This window comes from Thermobia domestica, chromosome 2 (assembly GCF_964235325.1).
Source record: "Thermobia domestica chromosome 2, izTheDome1.hap1.1, whole genome shotgun sequence".
In the NCBI taxonomy this organism is placed as follows: Eukaryota; Metazoa; Arthropoda; class Insecta; order Zygentoma; family Lepismatidae; genus Thermobia; species Thermobia domestica.
This window is the reverse complement of record NC_137455.1, coordinates 237,010,900-237,035,551: the sequence shown is the minus strand read 5'-3', so window position 1 is coordinate 237,035,551 and position 24,652 is coordinate 237,010,900. Positions and strand designations below refer to the sequence as shown.

Sequence of the window (24,652 nt, the reverse complement as noted above, 5' to 3'; positions counted from 1 at the left end):
AAATTAACCCTATTTCATAAATACAGTAATTGAACAATGGACCTAAATCGATTTTTTCCTGACTTTCCCTGACCAATCTGCCATTTCCCCGACTTCACCTGATAAATTTTTACTTCCCTGACTTTCATTTATATTCCAGAATGTGGACACCCTGGTAAACGTTTTGTATGTAGGTTAAATGTGGCAGTCCTCGACCACCTAACTCATTTTCTTACGGTTCTTAATCGTTTTTCACTCAATGGAGTAACTTAGGAGAATGCAAGTAGCTCACATGTGTTCCTAAAACTATATTTTATCTATACTTTATCCAAAACTGAGATAACTTATACCATTTATGTAATATTAGTCGGAGAAACACCAGTAACTGATTTCTTTTAGTGTTCGACCATTTTTCGTTCATGTTCGACCGCCTACTGTTTAGTCATCGACCACTACTCGGTTAATGTGCTTTTAGGCTAGTTTTAGACGGAAGCATTTATCGTAGCATTTCTCGTAGCAGATGTGCTCCCCAAAATTTCATATAATATTCTATGGCATCAAAAGTATATGGTGCTTTTAAACGGTAGCATTTTGATAAGCATCTGTCGTGACGTAGCAAACAAATCACTGGAGAAAAGCATAATTATGGCTCCGAAAATTAAGTGTGAGGTAGCTAAAGCTATAGTAATTGTAACAACAGTTCTCGCCGGTCATATTAAAAAACGAAAATCACAAAGATGTATGTGGACAAAGAGCATCCCTACTCCAACTCATTTTTCTTTACTACAATTCAATTTTCCACACAAAACAAAGAGCATGGGTACAGTGTTGGGTAAGTTACTCGTAAAAATGTAACGCGTTACAAGTTACTTTACTTTCTCTTAAAATGTAACGCGTTAGTAACGCGTTACTCGCCCCCCAAAAGTAACTGTTACTTTACTTCGAAAGTAACGCGTTACTAACGCGTTACTTTTAGGTCCGAAACTTTAAAAATGTAAAAAAAAAAAAAAAAAATTATGAGTTCAATTTTCCGTACTGCTATTACTACCGCAATAATAATAATAATAATAATAATAATAATAATAATAATAATAATAATATTATTATTATTATTATTATTATTATTATTATTATTATTATTATTATTATTATTATTATTATTATTATTATTATTATTATTGCACGTTCTGAATCACTTTATGTAAATGCAAGGACAAATTTTTACTTGATATATGAACATTTTCATATAATGTAACATTGATAAAATGCCATACTGCGTTACTCGTAAGGATGGACACGAGAGAGTTTGAGCGAGACAGACATCTTGACCTCAACCCGAGAACTCGACTCGAAAAATTTCCTCCAACTCGACTCGAATTGGGGTCGAGTTGCAAGTCGACTCGAGCCAAATCCGGTGTGTAGTTTCGAGTACATTATTCAAGTATATTACATAGACAGTATAATTATTATCAATGACACTACTACTACTACAACTTTTATTATTATTATCATTATTATTATTATTATTATTATTATTATTATTATTATTATTATTATTATTATTATTATTATTATAAAAACACTGTATATAAAAAGAAAGATAGGCGGTTTGTATTTGGATACTAAAAAACTAGTTGATTGCCAACCTCGGTAGTCGTGAAGTCTAGTAGTCAAGGACATTGTTCACGAGCTTCTGAATTTGGGTTGAGGGTCTAGGTTGAGTATTCGGGCTCGAGACAAACACTGTTAAAAGTTATAGGGTACTGGCCAAATATCTTCAAAACTGCTCGGCCCGGGTTTAGAATTGCCAACGACTCGAGTGGCTCGGCTCATAGCTCATTCACTATCGACTCGAACCGAGAAGTGAGCCGAGCTAACAGCCCACCCAACCGACTCGGCTAGAGCTCTCGGCACAGTTGAGCCGAACCGAGCAAATGGCTCATCCCTACCAAGCCAGCTCGAGCCGATGGTTCACCCCAATTGAGCCGGCTCGAGCCATCTTCTCAGTTGAGCCGAGCCGAGCTGAGCTTGTTATAAAAAATCTCTTGTGGTCTCGTTATCGAAACGAGACGGGATGCGAGCAGTGTCCCCTCTCGTGAGCAACACTAAAAGTATTCCATGGCTTTCGTTTTCCAGTGTAATCAGGCCATGATTTCAAGACGACTTAAAACGAACGAGCCATTTATCAAACTCGACTGGACTCGAAACAACGCGAAAAACTGAATCGGCTCGGAACTCGACTCGAGGATATTACCCTTGACTTGACTCGAAACTCGACTTGAATTCGAGTCGAGTCGAGTTTTAGCTTGACTTGTGTTCATCCCTATGCGTTAGATAAAATGGTTGCTTATTATTATTCTGCTAAACTAATTATATAATAATAACAATGTTGTTATGTAAAATTAAAAATAAAGAATAAAGAGAAACATTACACTACTCTATAATCAACGGTACTCTAGGATAAGCAAACTGATCTGAAAGAACTCCAATATTACATGCATCAACAAACTATTTTCTAGGAATACAGTAGGCCTGCTCATTAAAACACAGGTTATTCATATTAACCCCTTACTGTAAATCGTTAATTATGATACCCTAGATGTTGATAAATATTTTCCGCCGGGGCATTTCAGACACTTTACTTTTAAATTCTGTCCACCATCATCCTCAGCACTAAAGAAAAAAGTATTCTTTCAAATGTTCGAACGGTAAAATATTTTCGTTCTCCATCTTTATAAAAACAACACCAATCAAAGTAAAATAGACTACCGGTATCATTCCACTACTAGTTCACTCACTGAATATATTGATTTGGAGCTGTCAAAATCTACGACAAAATCTTCCAGATGCTTGCAATCAGTACACGTGATTTCTCTAAGGCTGTCCTCATCTTCAAAAAACAGCAAATGGCACTACGAACTTATCTGTTTCTCTGTGTGACTGACTGTCGGTCACTGACATACGTAGTTCATGCTCGATTGTTTCATTCTGAGAAATTCACTTACAGGAAAGAAAAATTTGTTTCCGAAAAAAAATACATATATTGTAGTTACTCATCCGAAATGTAACGCGAAAAAAGTAACGCAAACTAGGTACGTTACTTAAAAATTTGTAACGCGTTACCGTTACAGTTACTTTGGAAAAAATGTAACGCGTTACTAGGAAACGTTACTTAAAAAGTAACGCGTTACAAGTAACGCGTTACTTGCGTTACGTTACTTCCCAACACTGCATGGGTATTTGGCACAAAATCTTTCGCTTCTTTTTAACACACCACGGCGCTGCAATCGGACCAGAAATGCTGGGGAAAATGCTACGATATAGAGCAGGTTCTATCGACAAGAAATGCCATAGGATATGCCATGGCATGGGAAATGCTATAGCATTTGCTACTTTATACGGTAGGATATCGATGATACGATTTTTGCTATGAGAAATGCTACGATAAATGCTTCCGTCTAAAACTAGCCTTAATTACAGTATGAAGGCTAAAGCATAACTTTACCAAACTAATAGCATCTGTAGATGTTACATCATTAGTTTTTCAGGTATCACTTCGCAGTTTCACACAATAGTTACTAAGGGTAAGTAATTTTGTGATAGTTTTGTCAAGAAAGGGACCACCAAATTCATTTAAGGTTCAGTGGAATGCAGCACCAAACATGCTTCGTCTTTTCTGGGTTGAAGGGGTATAAACCCCATCTTCTAAATTCGTTTTTAATTACTAATTGTGTTGCTACCTTGTATATCACTCTTTTAATTAGTGGTGCAGAAATAACACGTATAACATTTTACTGAGTTTCCATGTAGAACTCTCGAAAACGATTTCAACACTGATACGTCGCAGGGTTGAAGAATATGTGTGCTGTTTGGTGGAAGGCAGTAGAAAATGAAATGAAATCTTTAGTTTTACGTCCCACGATTATGCCCGTTAGGCTAAAGGAGACGGTGATGATGAGACATGAATGAAATGGTGGAATGAAGAAAGTGGGAGGAAACGGGAGAACCCCGAGAAAACCCACGCACGAGCACGGTGTTTGTCCACCACAAAGTCCACACGGCGCGAGCTGGGATCGAACCAGGGACCCCAAGCACCGGAGGTGAACGCTCTACCACTGAGCCACCAATAGTAAATGTTTTCGTATTCCATTATAACTTCAAAATTTGTAACTAGGTACTCATTTCATGCAGATGAATCGAAAGTTAGTCGTTATTGATATTTCTACAATTTTTCAGTGCTCGACCACCCTGTGGTCGAACACTAGTTAACAAAGAATATGTCATAAGTCATTGTCCGACCACTACATTTTATTGATTTATTCTTCATACCTTACAGTTATCACTAAAATTTAATTACTAAAATGTGCTCTACAGTTCCATGTAACAGAATAATATGTGCATTTCTTACCTGGTGAGATAAAACTATGGAAAAGCACGAAAAACAGGGCGCTGTCGTTCCCATTTGCAACAGATTAAAGTTGTCGAAAACTCAGTTCGTCTTCCGTAGGCATACATTTGATTGGCTATTACCGAATGCATGTGCAATATATTTTGACAGTATCTTTGTGATTGGTTCAGAATAAGCTGCAATTCAATTATAACGGAAAAGCATGCTTTTTTTTATTGTCGGAAAATAAGCCTAATATATGGTTTTAAAGTGAAAAGTGGTCGGCAACTAGGGGGGGAGGGGTCGAAGACTGGCACAACCACCCTATTACTGTTTCATAGAAAAAATGGTGCCATATTATATTTGCCGTTGCGTGAGTAGGTATTGGTTATTTGTCTTCCCATGGAGTTAAGAAAGCTACAGGAATTGCGTTTTAATTGCAATTCAAAGCAATTAATATTGTAATTGCATATTTCTTTAAATGTCATAGAATATGCTTGCAGTACTTACTGTATTTTATTTTATAAGAGAAAAAACATTTCTTTAATGGCATATGTGGAATTAAAAGTATAAGTTGTTCATTAATTCCCAGTTTCAATGTAACTTCTGCAAAACAAGCGTCATTATTCATTACTATGATTAATATTATCCTTTCTATTTATTCGTTTTGCGAATTTATTATTGAATAATCTGATCAAACAGTTTTCCAGACAGAACTTTAAGATGTTCATGAACAAGATCTCAAATCTCTTCTTACACTTTCGATGCTTAATAGTATAAAGGGCTAGTACCTACCTGTATTGCTCTTATGAATTTACTTAGAAATACGATATACGGCATTTTAAGTGAAAAAAGATAGTATCCTATTAGTTATACAACCTTTCATCAAACAGTGTTAGAAACAACCAGGAAATCTATCATTGATATACAATTGTTCAGATCATGTCTTGCCCCCCACTTTTAACATCCAACCGCCGCCACTGGGTACAGCGCAAATCTGTCTTCAACATTGGGGGGGGGGGGGACGGGTAAGACCGTTCCCATATTTTTTTTTAACGATATTCAAATTGTTTATGAAGTTGAAAAACAATGCTGTGGAGAATCAGGGCAGCAGAGTTATCTTCTGCATTGGGAGGCCGACATATTTGAGGCTTATTGTGGGGGAACGTATCAATTTCATCTCGCTTTCCTCTGTGGCAATCGGACACAAATAGTTAAATTTCTACCCAAAAAATACATTTCAAGTCGGATTATTGGGGGGACAGTCCCTCTCAGTTCCAAGATTGGAGGAGACATGTCCCCCTCAATCCCCCGGTATTTGCACCAGTGCCTTTTGGCGCTGTGTTTTCGTTTAGACTGTAGTGCTACGTGATTGGAGAAGAGGTCATAAAGTGATACGACTATTTTGTGTTTATTGTATTTTTTGCCTTATGCTTGCGGTCAACAAATATTACGAAGCCAGAGATTAAATGATACACCGTTACAGAATGATCCCTAAGGTGTCATTTAGCGCGTTCCCGAAATTAAATTGGTGGATGGAAGCACTGCAGCATGTAGCAACGTGGAGTTATATAGTGTTCATTTCCGGCTTTGTGATCTCCGATTTCCGGTTTGTTCAGCACGTTCTATGAGAACGTAGGTAGGGAGGTGATTAGAGCGTAAAAGTAAGTAGGGTAAGTAAAGTAAGATATGAAATATGGATAAAGGGTTGATTTTATGGGTAATAGTATACATGAGAACCCCCTGATCTGCGTTTCTTCTGTGTTCTATTACCACTTCTACATGAAATAGCATAAATTTTCTACGTAGTGCAATAGTAAGTAGTATCCATGTGCACAAGACATGCGATATGCGGTAAATCCCTCCCCCCACACACAGTCATACATACAGTACAAGGGCACTACACATGCAGATATAAAGAACAGGTACGTTCTTTTTTATTTTCGTATCAGTCGATAACTAAATAAAAGTTGCTTTGTTACTCCCTTTGTAAGTTCGTACATAATGAATAATCCCTAAAAGTATGAGCGTCCTGCTCCTTCGGCAACTGTTGCAGCTTCATGTATACTATATCCATTTTATGGTTTCATAATTAACGAAGAGAAGGATATATGTAGGGGGTATGTTTAGTACAAGGGGTCCAGAAGCACACAAAAAACGCAAAATTTACAGGAGAAATGAGTGATACAAGTACTTAGACTTAACATAACGTAACCAAATCTAACCTAACATAAACTAACGTAATATTAGTAGAAATAAGCGAAATTATATCATTTTTTTGGAAAATTATGCGGGACTCCTACACTAATATGACAAACTAAACTAACCTAACTTAAACTAACCAACCCTACCCCAGACTAACCGAATGTGAGCAGAAATTACCAAAATTGTAACATTTTTTGCAAAAAAGAACTGGACCCCTTCTGCTAAATATAGGCCATATGTAGATATACCTGGAGTGGTTGCGTCTTTAACTATATAACTATAGAATGCTGGGCATATATTCCGAAGTTGGGCGTCCGGTACTTTTCTTGCAAAATCTTGATAAAAACTATTAAAATTCATAATTTTTTTAATTCCTACGTTCTTAACTGACTTTAGGGTTCCTTTCGTTACATCGTTACGTAGGGGAGAGAGGTTGGGTTAGGTGAGTTTAAGTTTGGTTTGCTTGGGAGTCCGATACTTTTCTAGGAAAATCTTCATAAAAGCTAATAACATTCATAATTTTCCAATTACTATGTTCTTAACTGACTAATCGTTAGGTAGAGGAGTTTAGGTTAGGTGAGGTTAGGTTCGATTATCATATACAACAGAAGGAAAAGGTTAGGTTACGTTAGGATATACAACAGAGGTGTCCTGGAAGTCTTAACAAAGTTAATATTTAATTCACAGAGTATTGCCGAGCGAGCGTTAGCGAGTGAAGGCGGGTTAGAGTCCCGCAGGGCACGTTGTTTTTAGTCTTCATTAACCTTTAATTAATGTAGTTTTCTTTTCCCACTTACCTTAGTACTTCGGTTTGTACAACTCCCCTACCTCCATCAGAAAATCGTGGACGATTCTTGTTAACGGTCTTCTTTCTTTAAAGAGGTATTCAGCAAGATATCCTTCAAAGTGTTCCTACTTTTTACCCATCACAGGGAGAGAGTATTTTATGCATCGCCAACGACTTTCAATTCCTTGCGTGTGCACCGGCACGTACTCACCATCTAAAATTTCAAGATTTTTCGTATGCACGTCTCCACTATTTTCTGTACAGAGAAACTCAACACTATGGTTAACACGGAGGTGTTTAAATCCCTCATCGTTCAGAGTATCGTACGACTTGAAGCAGTCTGATATAATTGTGGTTCCAGGTAGCACTCGCTCTTTTATTATATTAATTAGTTTCTTTGTCGCGTTTGGGTACAGTGACAACAAGAATTTCCCGTTAACTCCACGTTCCACACCTCCAAAGATCCATTGCCCATCCACTCTTCTGCCTTGGTTATATTTTCTATTACCAAGTTTTGATTCATCTACCTCAACAATTTTTCCTTGTCCACCTACCGCTGTTGTATTTCTTATTGCCCAATTTACGCATACTTCTATGCAATAATTTGACCAATCCACAACCGTTTCACTTAAACACTTTAATTCATTCTGCAAGAAATGTTGTTTGTCACGTTTCAAATAACACCACAAAACTACGAAATATAAAACTTTCTCCAGAGGTAAGTGAGCATTCTCAAAAAATGTTCCCTTTGTTGCTGCCTTTTTCCAGCAGCATCGTTCTCCATTTGACTTCCCATTACACTGAAAACTATAACTTTCTTCCCGTTTCTTGGCTTTCACCTCCTTCCCACACTTTCTACAATTTGTTTTAAGGTTCATTAATCCATGTTTTTCGCACAGTTTTAGAAGATTTTCCTCGTTATCAATGTGTTGCTTTACGAAATTGATCAAAGTTAGTTCACATCCTGTACATAATTTTGGAATATTTGACGCCATGTTGATAATATAAATGCTGGTTACTTTCCCACAATGCAACTATTTTGTTACCTTGCGCCAACTAGTTCCCTCCGCTCGCCGAATAGTCCCATGTTTGTAAACGTTTATATATAACAAATAAAGATATTTTTCTACATCCTTATATATTATCAAGCACACAAACGATAAAATTATTCATATCTTACCTGTAAATTTTATAAATTTTGCTAGAAACGGACGCCCAACTTTGGAATTTAACCCGAATGCTGGATGTTGATTTAAGAGGCATGTATTCCCAAGTTGATGATTCGCCTGGTTTTCGACAAAAAGCGTAACAACAGCTACGGAAATTTAAAAGTCATCAATTTTTAGGACCGCTTTAAAAGAGTATAACAGAGTAGGGTTGCGTAAAGTAGAGGAAGGTTGGAATAAGCAGGATAGGGTTAGCTTAGCTGTGCTTTAGGGAAGTTTTTACCCATATTGTTAATAGAGTGTAATTTCTCGTTTCTGCGTAAGGATGCCAAGTGGAACGTCTCTAAACACCTGCAGCCTTGTTCAGAATACAAATATTCCTTTCCCACAATCCGACCATGTGGTAACATTGCTCGAAGTAGTTCCCTCCGCTTGCCAAATAGTTCAGTATTTATAGCCACTTATAAAAACTAAACATAACTTACGTTTATCTTGTATTTTATCAAGCACACAGATGAGCAAAGTAACCATTTCTTTCCGGTAAACTTGCAAAATTTTGCTAGGAACCGTCGACCAGCTTTGGAACTTGATTCGCGGAAGTTTTCATAATGTGCAGGACCACTATTTCGTGCATACAAACATGAAATTATTTTAAGTTTTGTACTAGGGTAAAAATGAGCGGACATCAAAGACCAGAGGTTAACATATTAATTGCACCATGTGGGAAACCTATATTTTATAAGTATAGAGTTGAAGGAGTGAATGGATGGCAAGTGTTCCAACGTATATGATTATGCATTATCAATCTTTGCGCGTGTTCACCGTCACTCACGCGCCTGTTTTCTACGGACGCACCTTTATGGTAGAGTCCGAGCTCATCGCTCATCTTGCCTTCACATGGTTAGATAGAATTATTCTTTTTTTGACTACCTAGCACATGTGGGCTTGTGTTCTTTGTACACTTTTTTTTTTTTAATGGCAGAGAGATTTATGCCCGTGAGCAAAATGTTCTTGTAGAATTTCATTTGTAGCAATATATATATATATATATATATATATATATATATATATATATATAAATATAAAAGTATGTATACATCTAAATGTGATCTGAATATGTGTATATCAATGTTAATGTTCCTGGTTGTTTCTAACACTTTGTTTAACGAATTGTTGTATAAAGATTTCTTGAATAGTCATTATATACAAGATATTCGTAGTTTACCATATCATTGTTCATCTAATAACGTTGAAATATACCTAAGAGTACTAGGTATCTAGATACAACCGCAGTGGGTGATACAGATGCAGTGGGTAGTTCTCCTTGATACTATTTTTTTGAGTTAAAATACCGTATATGGTGTTTCATATTTAATTAAGTAAATTGACAAGAGCAACGTACATGGATTCCTTGCTCATGAACATCTTAAAATTTGTCTGGAAAATTGTGTGATCAGATTATTTAATAACATATTTGTAAAGCAAATAAATAGAAAGGATATTGTTAATCATAGTAATGAATAATGGGGATTGTTTTGTAGAAGTTATATTGAAACTGAGGATTAATGAACAACTTACATTTTCAATTCCACACTTGCCATTAAATGTATGTTATTACTCTTAGAAAATGGAAGACAGTACAAGCATATGCTACGACGCAATTGTAATATTAATTCCTTTGAATTGCAGTTAAAACTAGGGATGTACCGATATATCAGTATCGGCAAATGGACACCGATATTTACCGATACATTTTCCGAAGTATTTTCAATTTGTTTAATATAAACAGTGACACTATATTTAATCGATTTTTTTTTTAGACTTAAAGTTGATCTAAATTATTATTATTTGTACAATCGATTTTTTATGAATGTGTATACCTTTGATTTGCACTATTCGTACTCAGCTGATATTTTTACTATCTTCATGCCAAAATACTGGTGAAGAAAAGCCAGTGGTCCTGAGTGGGAATCATCGGGGCCCGAAGAAAATTTTCTAGGCAGGGCCCATTCCATGCTCGCTATATTACGTCTGGTATTTAATATGCGTGGTTTGCTATATTACGTATACATTTTCGTGAGCCAGGGGGCCGGACTCCACCCTGCCTTCCCCCTTCGGGCGCCCATGGTTAGGATAGCAGACCCTTCATTTGAATCCCAAACAAGGCAGAGGTTTCAATTCAGAAGAAAATGCTATGGAAGAAACTCACAAGATGCTTACTTTGTCATTATTTTCTCGTACTTACTGGTTTACTGGTAAAAACGATTGTTTACTAGTAAAAACAATTAGTTCTAAAGTTTATAGTTTTATCGTTTTCGACTTCGCTTAAATCTCTTATTTTTTATGGTATACACAGCAACACCTGGTTCAGCACCCATAATCTTTTAAACAATAAAAGTTTGTAACGGTAGTATCCGTTTCAGGGTTGGCTGGTTTAAACCAAGGTTTAAACCAGCTGGTTTTTTCAAAAAAACCAACTGGTTTAAAAAAAAAAAAATGTTCGTAAAAGTGTAAGTGTTTGTAAAATCTTGATGAACACACATTTGTGGGTTATCACGTTTCACTCAAGTATATTATTCGTATTATATTCAGACCTAAATTCCCCATTCATTACTCAAAAAGATTATACTACAAAAGCAACTTTTTTTTTACAAGTTTATAAATGTTTATTTTGTGATTTTTTTGTAGTTGTTATTATTGTTATGTAATTGCAATCGAAGAAAAATTCTAAATATTGTTTCGTTTTAATGTTTACTATTGATAAAATACATCGAAAGTGCCGTACATTTGTGTGTGTGTGTGGGGGGGGGGGGGGTGTCCTACAGACTCCACGAGAGGCATTTAGTGAAATAAGTATCTTTGGTATCTATTTATGTATAAATGAGTCTGAGCCAAAATGACTCAAATAATTCGTATCTTTATTCACTTTTCTTATTGATATGCAGATTAAGTCGGTGTATTTCTTTAATTTGGACCAACAAAAGTCGTTGTTAACTAACTTGAACTAAATTAGTTCTTCTGTACTCCGTCGTACTTTGAAATTGTTCATATGTAATTCTGTGTAATGGTTTCACTTGTGCAACTGTTTATCTTTTTGTCCTTCTGAAATGACTCGTGACAGTTATATTAAGAAGCATGTAAAGATCAGTACGGTTTTTTTTTTTATCAGGATTCCTTCGTGAGTGAGTCGGCAGACGTATCGCATTTGTGGCCAATTAGTCCTGGTTCCGAGTTCAAATGGAGGACAATTTCTCTCGGATGTAACTCGAGAAGCGGTTTTTATTCCGCTTTAAGCTTATGTGACTCCTTCCAGCATAACCCGGTTGTTGCATAATAACATCAAGGCGAAACAAACTTATTTCTGTCCATATATGATATGAATATATAGAGCAAATCATTTAAACCAAAAAAACCTGGTTTAAACCAAAAAAACCGTTTTTTTTTTGTTTTTTTTAAAAATAAAAACCATGGTTTTTGCCAACCCTGATCCGTTTGCAATATATATATATATATATATATATATATATATATATATATATATATATATATATATATATATATATATATGCAGCGGCGGCGATGAGGGGGGCAGGAGGAGTCAGTTGCCCCCATTTTTTTGAAGTGAGCCCTTAATGTATATAGTTTCATTTAGAAATGTAAGGTGTTTGTACGTATTACTGGTTCATAGAAAGAAATTGTGCCATATAATATTTGCCGTGGCGTGAGTACGTATTGGTTATTTGTCTTCCCGTGGAGTTAAGAAAGCAACATGAATTGCGTTTTAATTACTAGGGAAATGGCCCCAAAATTAACCTTTTGGAGCTCAATAATTCCAGCGAACTTTCATCCGTTAAATTAATTGTAAAAATTCTTTGAAAATATTTTTTTTTTTTTTTAATTAGCCTATTTTTCATTATATATTACCGTATTAATTGATTTCTCTAGACAGAGAGTATTGTATTATGCAACAAACATTTTTTCATTCTCCTCTCTTCCCACCCACAGATTTACCTACTCAGAATTTCAATGTCGCTCCCGTAATGGCCCCATTATTTGCTACTTTTTAATTATTTTAATTTTCACATTTCATTACAAGAATGAAACTTTTCTAATACAAATTTAATAAGCTGTTCGTTTCTTCAAGCTACAAATATTGTTTTTGTTTATTAAGGAAACATATAGGATATCTAATTAACTTCAAAACTCTCAATGCAATAATGATGATTCATGTGGATGTACGGAGAAATAAGAAGTGTTTGTAAGAACTATGACCTGCCGAAAGAAGTACTACTGAAAATGGGACAATGGCAGGCTACATAAACCCAACCAATCCACAATCCAACGATGGTGCATCCAGTTCCAGCGCCTCATCTAGCTGCAATGTCATCGATCAGGACTTATTTCAATTAAACTAATAATATGGCTGTTGATTTTCACAAATCAGATGAGTTGATGGATTTTATTGTAATTTAGTCATGTATGTTGCTTGTTAGTCTTCTGCGAATACATTCAACATTTCATATTTTACTATAACTCATTTATAATCCTCCACACAAAAAGGAGTTTAAAGGTTATAGGTTAGCAGTTTAAAATCTAGCCATTTTTTGCGTAAAAAAGCTTATTTCTGACGACTATCTAGCCTATTTTCTTCAGAGGTTGTTGACAGCACTGCTTTTTATCACTGTATATATATTGAAAATGAAGATATAACCGGTTACTATTTATTAACAAAATGTTCACCATCCTGGTAGGTATTGTGGACACCAATATCATCTCTCTATGACTTACGGTTCCCAAGATATGGCTTCTTAAATCTTCCGAAATCAGAACTTTTTTGGCCATTATCTTGGAAACTGGAAGTCATAGAGAGTTGATATTGGCGTTGATCAATACCTACGAGAACGCTGAACATTTTGGTACCAAATAGTGACCGGTGGCCACAGGCCAAATCACAATTTTCCAGACAGAAGTTTAAGATGTTCATGAGCAGGGAATCAAATCTCTTCTTAGATATTCGTTGTCTTAAGATTAAATTTAGGGGAAATATATTTTTTGTGTGGAACCTAAGATGAAGTTCTGCTTTTTGCCTTTGCATGTCAAAATTGGCCTTATATAATATACCTCATTGTAATGATCATCATTTCATTATTCTGAAAATTCCTGATAATATATAAGAAATTTGTCCAAAAGTATCGGTATCGGGTATCGGTACATCCCTAATTAAAACGCAATTCCTGTAGTTGTCTTAACTCCACGGGAAGACAAATAACCAATACACACTTACGCAACGACAAATATTATATGGTTCCATTTTTTTTTCTATGAATCAGTAATATATGCAAAAACTTTACATTTTTAAATGAAACTTTACATTTCTATGAATACATTAACAATTTTAAATTATGGCTTTTTAAAGGTAATTTTCTTAGTTTCAGTCAATCAGCTACAGCATCATCCCTATGTATCCTAGGATATGGTTAGTACCTTATTCTCTTCAGAATAGAACAGCCTTTCAAACGGTTCCATTTATGTTTTCCTATCATGTCCCTAACGCGGGAAATTTTGGGGGAAATATGGATTTTTTCTGATTTTTTTCAAACTTTGATCCCCTCTGGACCCCCTTTGTTAACGCAGATCTCAAAATCAACTGAAAAATACGAAGGGGTGCAATAAATGTGCATAAAAAATTTCAAGCTTCTATTTTGAAAACTAAGTGCGGGAAAATGTTTAACAGTGAGCTAAGAACATTCCCACAATGCCCTAGATGACCCGGATGTCATAAAATTTTCCTGAGACATCGCTATTTATCCTATGATCATTGTTCGTACATCATTCCCTTTAGAATGGAACATATTTTCAAACGGTACTAATCACATGTCTCCATCATGTACCTGAGGTAAGAAAATCATGAAAAAATGGATTATTTGTTTAAATATATTCCTTTGTACTTTTTTGCCCCTCTGTACCCCCCTGTTTTAACGCAGAGATCTCAAGCAAATCTGAAAAATACTAAGGGGTGTACTAAATATGTGTGCAAAATTTCAATCTTCTAGGTGCAAAAGTAAGCCCGTCAAAACTAATATCTCTAGAATACTCCAGATTTCCGTATAAAAAAGGATCTCAGGTAAAAAATCCCTGAGACATCTCTATTTATACTAGGATCATGGTTCGTACATCATTCTTTTTTAGAACAGAACAGCCTTTCAAACGGTACCATTCACATATGTCCATCATGTATCTGAGGAGGGAAAATTGCGAAAAAAGGGATCTTCGTTAAAAAGATACACATATATATATATACATATATATATATATATATATATATATATATATATATTTACCTTTCTGCCCCTCTGAACCCCCTGTATTATCGCAGAAATCTGAAAAGAATCTGGAAAATATTAAGGGGTGCACTGAATGTGTGTGATGGATTTCAGTCTTCTAGGTGCAAAAGGGGCCGCGGTGGCTCAGTGGTAGAGCGTTCACTTCTGGTGCTTCGGGTCCAGTGTTCGATCCCAGCCCCCGCCAGGTGAACTTTGTGGTGGACAAACATCGTGTGCGTGGGTTTTCTCGGGGTTCTCCCGTTTCCTCCCACTTTCTTCATTCCACCATTTCATTCATCACCGTCGTCTTTAGCCTAACCGGCATAACCGTGGGACGTAAAACTCAAAGATTTCATTTCATTTTTTTCTAGGTGCAAAAGTAAGCCCTACAAAAAGTAAAAAAAAAAAAAAAGTCATAACAAAAAAAAATACTTATTACGTCATCACACTCTACGTCCCGACGCAGAAAGGCGTGAAAGCATAAATAACGTGTTCTACAATGTCTCCAGGCTTGAGAAAGAAACAGAAATAAAAAAACTTTTTGATACCTTTTTAAATCGAATAATGAAGATTCTAGCCTATCACCGATAAATAGATGACAATTTAAAAGAGTTAAGTGGTCACTTCAAAAAAGTGGGGGGGGGGCAACTGCCCCCTCTTGCCCCCCTAATCTCCGCCCATGTATATATATATTTGATGGTCCGCACCGGCAAGGTTGTAGAACACAGGTCCATTAAGTTGTAATAAAGAAAGTAAGCAACCTGGCCCACTGCTAACTCGAAACATCAGACTGTGTAAGATTTATTGGTAAATGCAGATGATTACGGGTACATTTTTTGAACGTTTACAAGTAAAATTTGGTCCATACTTTGTTGGTTTACCTGTTAAGCAGTTTCAAAATCTCCAAGTTTCGGTCCTTTGGAAGAACAAAACAGCACTCAAATATGTCAACAGGCAATTCTTCCGCTGGCAGAACCCATCCTTCAATGCATTCTATGACGGTGCTTTATGTGCTTTCAAATTATTAAGCAGAGGATTTGATAGTCAGTGACTATTTTTCCTTTTTAACATTCATCATCATCATAGTTATTCTGCCTTTATTGGCAGGTCACTTGCCGCAGCTGAGAAGCTTCCATGCTCCACGGTCCTCCGCTAACTCCTTCGTCTTCGCGTATGATCTTTCTGTTTTTATATCATCCATTAATTGTAATCTCCTTCGCCCCCTCCATCTCTTTCCCGCCACCATACCCTCTAGGACGTCCCTCATGATACAATCTCTTCTTAGGCAATGCCCGAACCAGTTTCTCTTCCTCTTCCTAATAATATCTAAAACTCCAAATCTTATGCATCTAATCATTCTACCTCCTACCGAAATGCCATCATCATATAGGCTTTTTTTCACTATCTCTTCTAGATAGACATTAAATAGTGTTGGCGAGAGGCAGCATCCTTGTCGAACTCCCCTTCCAATGGCACTCTCTTCCGTCAGTTCTTCCTCTATCCTTACACTTACTTGTTGGTTCATGTATAAGTTTCTCATGAGTCTTCTATCTTTCCATTCCAACCCTATCTTCGTTAGAACTCCCAACAGCAATTCCCAATTCACGCGGTCAAAAGCCTTTTCTAGATCAATAAATATAACATACACCTCTTTCCCTTTTTCTATAAATCTTTCACCGATCGCCCTTAATCCAATTGCATCTCTTGTGCCCTTGCCTCTTCTGAACCCGAACTGCTCCTCCTCAACTTCTTTATTTATTCTTTCATATAACCTTCTGTTGAGTATTCGGAGCAGAAATTTAGCTGCATGAGATATGAGACTAATAGTTCTATAATCCTCACATCCCTTTGGGTTCGATTTCTTAGCCATCGGTATCATGATCGTTTCCAGAAAGTCTTTTGGCCATTCTCCTGTTTCATGTATTTCATTGCATAATCGGAACAATTCTTTCTTTCCCTTGTCTCCTATATTTTTAATGAATTCGATTGGTATGTTATCTATTCCGGTTGCCTTTCCATTCCTAATCTCGGATATAGCCTTTTCAAACTCATCCCGAAGAATACTAAATTTTTTATCATCCTCGCCTACTTCATTTTCTACTTCAATATTTAGGCTACACGGTCTATCCCTACTCTCATATAAGTCTTCAACGTATTCTTTCCACCTTCCTATGACCTCATTCCTCTCGCTGACTACCTTCCCATTCTTATTTTCTACTGCCATTATAATACCCCTTTTTTTCCTCCGAAATTCCATAGATTTCACCTCCTTGTACATTTCCTCATATTTCCGAACTCTTTCTAATTCTTCTGTACTCGCATTTTTTTTTTTTTTTTGTAAAACTCTTCCCTCGCTCTGTCTGTTTCTCTTTTTGTAATTCATTATTTAACTTTCTGTACATATTTCTGCCCTCTTCTGTATCAACCTGTTTCCACATCTTCCTCTCCCTCATTTTCTGCAACATCTGCTCTGTAACCCATGGTTTCTTAGCAGTTTTATATTCGCGGTAACCTACTGCTTCTTCTGCAGCCTGCTGTAAGCAACGTTTAATATGTTCCCATCGTGCGTTACTACCTGCACCTATTTTTTCCTCGTTTGAACATTTTTCTTCGAATTTTTTAAAGAAAAGATTTCTTATTTCGTCGTTTTTCAACTTTTCAGTATTCAACACTTTGTTACCTACTTTTCTTCTGCCTACATTTTTCAGTTGAATATCTACTTCGGCCAGCACAAGATTATGATCAGAGAAAATATCAGCCCCGGGAAGGGTCTTCGCGTTCTTTAAGCTATTCCGATACCTGTCTTGAATCATAACATAGTCTATCTGACATCTTCTCTTGTGCTGATTGAACCAAGTGTTCCCAATTACTAGTGAATTCTGTCTACAGAAATTCACCAGTCCCTCTCCCCTTTCATTTCTTTCGCCTAAACCATATTTGCCTGCGATACTACCTTCCTGTTTTTCTCCCACAACTGCATTGAAATCCCCCATTAGAATTGTGCATGCACCCTTCTTCTCCCTATCTATAATTTCTTCTATTTTCTCATAATTTTCCTCTACTTCTTCAGTTGCATGCGAAGTCGTCGGTGCATATGTATGTATCACCACTAGATCCTTCGGTTTCCCTTTAAGTCTTAACATCATAAGTCTTTTTTTTTAATATTAGCAATTTTTAAATAACTTTTTACAACTTTTTTTTTGGGGGGGGGGGAGAAGGGCGTGTAGTATCTTCCCTAAATCCAGGCCAGCAGGCGGTACTGTGATTTCCAGTCAGCCGTTGTAAACCACATTGTTTATGCGTATACCCACTGTCGCTGACCAGGGTTTGAAAAAACCCGGGTATTTTTGAAAAAAACCCAACCCACCTGGGCCCATGTGGGTTTTTTCGGGTTTTATTGGCTTTTTTCGAAATATTTCAATCTCTTTGGGGTAAAATGTTAAAATATGATTTATATTTCATGAGTGTCATTGTCACAACTTGCAACAACTTTCTATTCACTGCTCTTTTGAAAAAAATTGCCGCCATTTTGAAATTTTATATTGGATCGCTGAAAAAATCTATACAGCAAATTTAGAATGTCTTGTGCTTCTACCCTCAAAATATCAACTTAAAAAGTCCGAAAATAGCACCTTGTAGCATGGATACTCGCTATTTTGAAAAATGGACGCCATTTTGAAATTTTATGCCGCAAAAATATATACAGGTAATTTAGTCTCTCATGCTTCTACTTTGAAAATTTCAACTTGAAAGACCTAAAATTGCGCTTTGTAGCGTGGATATCAGCAGCGGCGCAAATTTGTCTTCAACATTGGGGGGACGGGTAAGACGGTATATATATATATATATATGTGCGATGTACAAAATGTTTATGAAGGCGAAAAACAATGCTGAGGAGGATTACCCATGTCGGTCCCGGCGTACTCCACAGGGGACATAATATATGACGACATTATTATTGCTTTATAACTTTAAAATCCGACCGGCAACATAGAAAACTGTTAACAAGGGATGATCCAAATATGATCATTCCCTGTAAACAGTTTTCAATGTTGCCAGTCTGATTTTAAAGTTGTAAAGCAATAATAATATCGTCATATTTTATGTCCCCTGTGTGGGACTCCGGGACAACATGGGTAGGGGAGCAGAGTTGTCTTCAACATTGGGAGGCGGTCCGATTTGAGGATTATTCTGGGAGGTATCAATTTCATCTCACTTTCCTTTGTGACAGTTGGACACAAATCATCACATTTCTTCCTAAAAGACACATTTCCAATCTGATTATTGAGGGGGACAGTTCCCAGATTGTAGGAGATATGTCCCCATCATCCCCCCGGGATTTTCGCCAGTGGATATCAGCACTGGCGTCTCTGGCATGTAAAATTTGGGGGGGGGGGCATCGAAGAAAGTGATTAAAATGATGCTACCTATCCCAACCTATTTATTATCTTCGATTCCATTTGTTAACTTTTTGCTTACCTTCACGGATCCCCTAAGGTATATCAAGATCTCTGATATAATCGTTCCACAGCCTGAATAATATATTCCAAATATAATTATTTATTTATTTGTTTGTTATTCTGTCGTTAGTAAATAAATTAAATTAGAATGAAATATTGAATATTTTGTACTTCAAAATATTGGGGGCGGGGACGCGACCCCCCGTCCCCTCCGCCAGAAACGCCTATGGATATCAGCTATTTTTTTTTTAAAAAAAAGCGCACCATTTTGTAATTTTACGTTGGTATGCTGCCAAAATCTAAACAAAAAAATTAGTGTGTGTCTGGTTTGTATCCTGAAAATTTAAAAGACCGAAAGTTGAACACTGTGTGGTAAAGGCAGACAAACTAACAAATGTAGATAGAGTCATCCTAGGAGCCTCAGTGACGTTCGCCAAATATGAATACCAAATAGCTATATTAATTTAAAACAAAGACATAATTCATCAAAATGTCTTAAATATTTTTCAACGTAAAATAAATGGTCTTACTGTAGAAGTTCACTTTCTATGCTTTGTGCATTCAATTACGGGAATTACCCGAGCACTTGTTGCAAGACCGTTCTTTTCCGAAAATTAATTTAAAACAATTAACAAAGATAGGCCTATAATTCATATTTTATAAAGTAAATGTTTCAAAATGTCTAAAATGAAATGAAATGTCCTCCAGCGTAAAATAAATAGATTTATTGTTGAAGTATTCACTTTCGATGCTTTGTGGATTCAATTGCGGGAATTTCCGGAAAACTTCTTTCACGACGGGTTTTCCCTGAAAATGCAGCTTGCTTTACTGTACATCGAAACTTCCATTAATACTGAAGTTTGAATGCAGCACTTGAAATAGTAAGCATTACGTAGTCTTCGGAGCTCCAAGCATTAAGCTTCTTTATTTTGACAAGAATTTTTACGTTATTGCTAGTGTTGATTCTACAGAATGCTTATTTGAAGGCTAGCAACGAATGACTGAACTTAACTGTTGTTGGAAAACCAAATTTTACTGAATACTTTTGTTGCCATCAAAGGTAAGAAATAATACTAATAGTTTTACTAATGTATTTACATATTTACTGTTAGTACCGGCACCTATGACCTTAAACCCGTCAACGTATGAGGGATAACGTCCCTCGGCGGTGCCGAGTCAGGAAACACACTATTCACGGAAAGTATTTTCTAAAATATAAAATCGCCTACTTTACTTCAAATAGGCTATAAGCATAATCCACACATTAATTTGTTCTACAATTATCTCAAGCTAAGGTGAGGTTTATTTATTTATTTATTTACTCATTCAGTGCATTTAGAGCTTTATAAAGGTCTTATGTTGAATATTGTTGTCTATCTTAACATGAAAGCATATAATTCGCCCAAAGAAAGTTTAAAATCTGATAAAAATAACTTTCAATGTGATCACCTTAGTTGTACCAATAGTACACTAACAAAAAAGTCAAAAACCCAGGCGGGTTTTAAGATGAGTTTTTTCAGGTGGGTCCAACCCGAAAAAACCCGGTGGGCAAACCCTGTCGCTGACGGGCCTGTTCCATGCGGATGCATCCCGTCGCTACCGCCCGTGCCCCCTATTTGCGTTCCTGCCCTGAGTCGGTTAGGTAACATTCGTGCTTTCTGCTGGCTACCTAGGACAAGTTAATACATGTTTATGCACTTTAATTTTGTATGCTTTAAGTTCTTATTGTACTTATCACTGTTACAAATATCGTATAGTAATCACTACAAAGTGAGCCAGAATCACCACCGAGTGATTTTAGGGAGACTAAATTATTATTTTAACACTCGTAATTCAGATATAGTGAACATCTTTGCCACGAAACAAGACGAATGTAACACAACAATCATAAACATCTCGCCTGAACATTGACTGAATAATACAGGAATAGAATGGTATGTGCTATGTAAATAAAAACTATTGACTGAAAAAAAAAGTATTGTAATAGATGCTACCTCAAATTTTGATAAACGCTAGGGCTGTTGGAAATTTTCAAAGCTCGCCCCCCCCCCCCCCAAAAAAAAAGACTTTATTTTTGGGATAAGAACCATAATTAAACCACCTCCAAAAATATACTGAAAACCTTGGATTGAAATGATATCCTTAATGTGATCATAGTTTCTTCAATATTGTTTTTTAGTATTCGCCTAGTTTCAGAATTTACTTTAAATGTGTATTACAAAAAGGAGATCTCCAGAACAAATACTATTAAAAATGTGTTTCGGAATAGTGAGTAGTGAATCTAGTTCATGATAGATCAAATTTACTGTAAGGGTGTGTAATTTTAGTCTGGTACAGAAAGCAATACGACTGCGTTCCCTTTGCTTTTGTCGTACATACTCCGGTATTAGTACATATAAATAATAAAATCATCTCCATGTGTCACCTATAAATCGAAAATGCTTCATTTAAGAAAGGAGTTTTCGACGCTAATTTTAGATGATTACACACATAGAAAAGGAAAAGAGTTACATTAAAAAAGAAACAAAATCTTCTCTTATAATAATTACTAATGCACAAATCAGCTTTTATTTACGGTATTTATTTATTTGGAAAGTGTTATTTGGAAAGGACTCGGACAGTGACTGCAACCGATTCATCTGACTCGGTTCCCAAAGCAGTTTAGAAATCATTTCCCCAAGAACGATTCAGTTCATAAGAGCGGTCTAGGAATCAGTTCCTCGGAACTGACAACCTTTTATTCTCTTTTGGAGCTCAGTTCTAGACTACTCCGGAGAATAGAAATACCTTTGACAACTGCTTCTCAAGCTACTCTGAAAACCGGTTCACATTAATCAATTCTTAAACAACCGTAATTCACAAGTTCTTCAAAATGTGGATCAAAATACAGCCACAGATAAAACTAACATACTTTAAATGTAGTGAAAACGAGTTTCGAAACTCCTCTTATCCAAACTATGCTTAATCTTCAACTACGATATTTAATTCTTAACTAAAAAAAAAAAAAAAAAAAAAAAAAAGTGGACAACTTGTATTCGGCAGTATATAGGGGGCTATCGCTCCCCAACACTTCCCTAAAATGTAGCTGGGTAAAATAAACCTTATAAAACACATTCCGTAATTTTAAAAAAAATGCACAAATGCAAAACAAATCAAGAATAGTGTCAAATAGTGTTAAAAAATAAAATAGATTCACCGCTAATAGAGATGGCGTAAATAAAAATAAATAAAAAGCCTCCAAGTGACAAACCATCCGCAAATTTACGACACCATAAATACCATTCAAAATGTAACATGAGGTTTTCTGAACGGTTAGTTGACACTGAATTTCGTTTCAGGTGCGACCACTCATAATTACTGATTTCATACACGAAAAAATAAGACAAAAAACTTGCTCAATACGTAAGTTTACATTATGAAAAATGTTCCTTTCCGCACAAACGTCGGTTTATTAAATGAGCACAATTCCTGTTATTACAAAAAAAAAAAAAAAAAAAAAAAAAGTCCACTTTTACCATACGTCGGAAATAGTTTCAACCTTTGACCACAACCCTCACAGGTTTTCTCTAACTCAGTTTTAACACACAATGTCAGTGCACACAATGCTGCAAAGCGATAACAATTAATATCCGAATCTGATACAAACTTATTAAAAAAAGAAAAGTTCAGGTTCTTTGTATCAAATTCATTAAACAGTTTTTCAATCGCATTTGCTTATACTACATTAGACATGAAAAGAAAATTGAATTACGCGCTTCCACGTATTTCATAACCGCACAAACCTAACAGCTAACACACACCGATTATAAGCTGGGTTTGAAAAAAACCGGGTTTTTGTTTGTAAAAGCCCAACCCACCTGGGCCCATATGGGTGTTTCGGGTTTAATTGAATTTTTTCGAAATATTTCAGTGTCTTGGGGGTAAAAGTGTTAAAATGTGATTTATATTTCAGAATATCGTTGTCACAATGTGCAACAATTTTCTATTCACTACTGTTTTGAAAAAATGGCCGCCATTTTGAAATGTTACGTTAGTATGGCGCCAAAATCTGTACAGGAAATTTATTGTGTCTCGTGCTTGTACTCTGAAAATTTAAACTTAAAAGACTGAAAGTGGAACCCTGTAGTATATGTGGTGCAGGCAGACGAACGAACAAATGTAGACCGAATCATCCCAGGAACCTCAGTGACGTTCGCCAAATATGAACACCAAGGGTGGCCCGAAAGTAGGTATACACCCCTGCATTGATCAAGTATAACATTCTAGTTTATGGGTTTATTTGTTTTGGCACTTCCTAGCTTAAGATGTAGGTAAAATCACATTAAGAATAAATAATAAAGAAACATGGATAACAATAAGAAATGGTATAGAATTCAATGAGCTGATCAGTACGGTACTGTATATCTATTTTAGGGCCACTCTGGATATTAATTTAAAACAAATGTATAACTCATGTTTTATAAAATAAATGTTTCAAAATGTCTTAAATGAAATTAGTGTATTTTCCAGTGTAAAATAAATAGTTTTATTGTTGAAGCTCGCTTCCGATACTTTGTGCGTTCAATTACGGGAATTCCCGAGCACTTGTTGCGAGACGGTTCTTTCCGGAAAATTAATTTAAAACAATTAACAAATATATAATTCATATTTTATAAAGTAAATGTTCCAAAATGCCTTAAATGAAATTAAATATTTTCCAGCGTAAAATAAATAATTTTATTGTTTGAGTATTCAGTTCCGATGCTTTATGCGTTCAATTCCGGGAATTTTCCGAGCACTTCTTTCGCGGATTTTTTTCCTCGAAAATGCAAGCTTTCTTAATTGTACATCGAAACTTCCACTAGTACTTAAGTTTTAAATCAGCACTTGAAACAGTAAGTGTTACGTGGTTTTCGGAACTCTGAGCATTACGATTCTTAAATTTGACAAGAATTTTTACGCTATTGCTGCTGTTGATTCTACAGAATGCTTATTTGAAGAGTAGCAACAAATAACTGGAATAAACTGTTGTTATTGGTAAACCAAATTTTACTGAAGAATATTTGTGTTACCATCAAAGGTAATAAAAAAAATAGCACTAATAGTTTTACTAATGCACTACATATTCACTGGTAGTGCCGGCATTCATAGCCTTAAACCCATCAAACGTATGAGGGATAACGTCCCTCGGCATCGCCGAGTTGGCGAAGCTGAGGTAAGTTTATTTATTTATTTTTTTATTTTTTAAATCTATTCAATGCATTCAGAACTTTATGAAGGTTTTATGTTGAATGTTGTTGTAACCTTAACGTGAAAGCATCTAATTCGCCCAAGAAAAGTCCAAAATCTGATAAAAATCACTGAAT

General features: G+C 35.9%; 1 protein-coding gene across 3 annotated transcripts in view; it reads left to right on the top strand.

Annotated features, from left to right (window-relative positions):
- Positions 1–5,881: 5,881 nt before the first annotated feature.
- SsRbeta (signal sequence receptor beta) overlaps positions 5,882–24,652 on the top strand; it is a 126,632-nt gene continuing 107,861 nt past the window's right edge. The window contains exon 1 of one of the 3 annotated variants that reach the window (XM_081748522.1): positions 5,882–6,030. Coding sequence is in view for 1 of the 3 variants with exons in the window: in XM_081748520.1 (XP_081604646.1) it covers positions 6,209–6,291 (83 nt within the window). In the remaining 2 variants the exon portion in view is untranslated. Of the gene's footprint in view, positions 6,040–6,193; positions 6,292–24,652 lie in introns of those variants that run through there. The other 2 variants (XM_081748521.1, XM_081748520.1) reach the window with 2 other exon arrangements.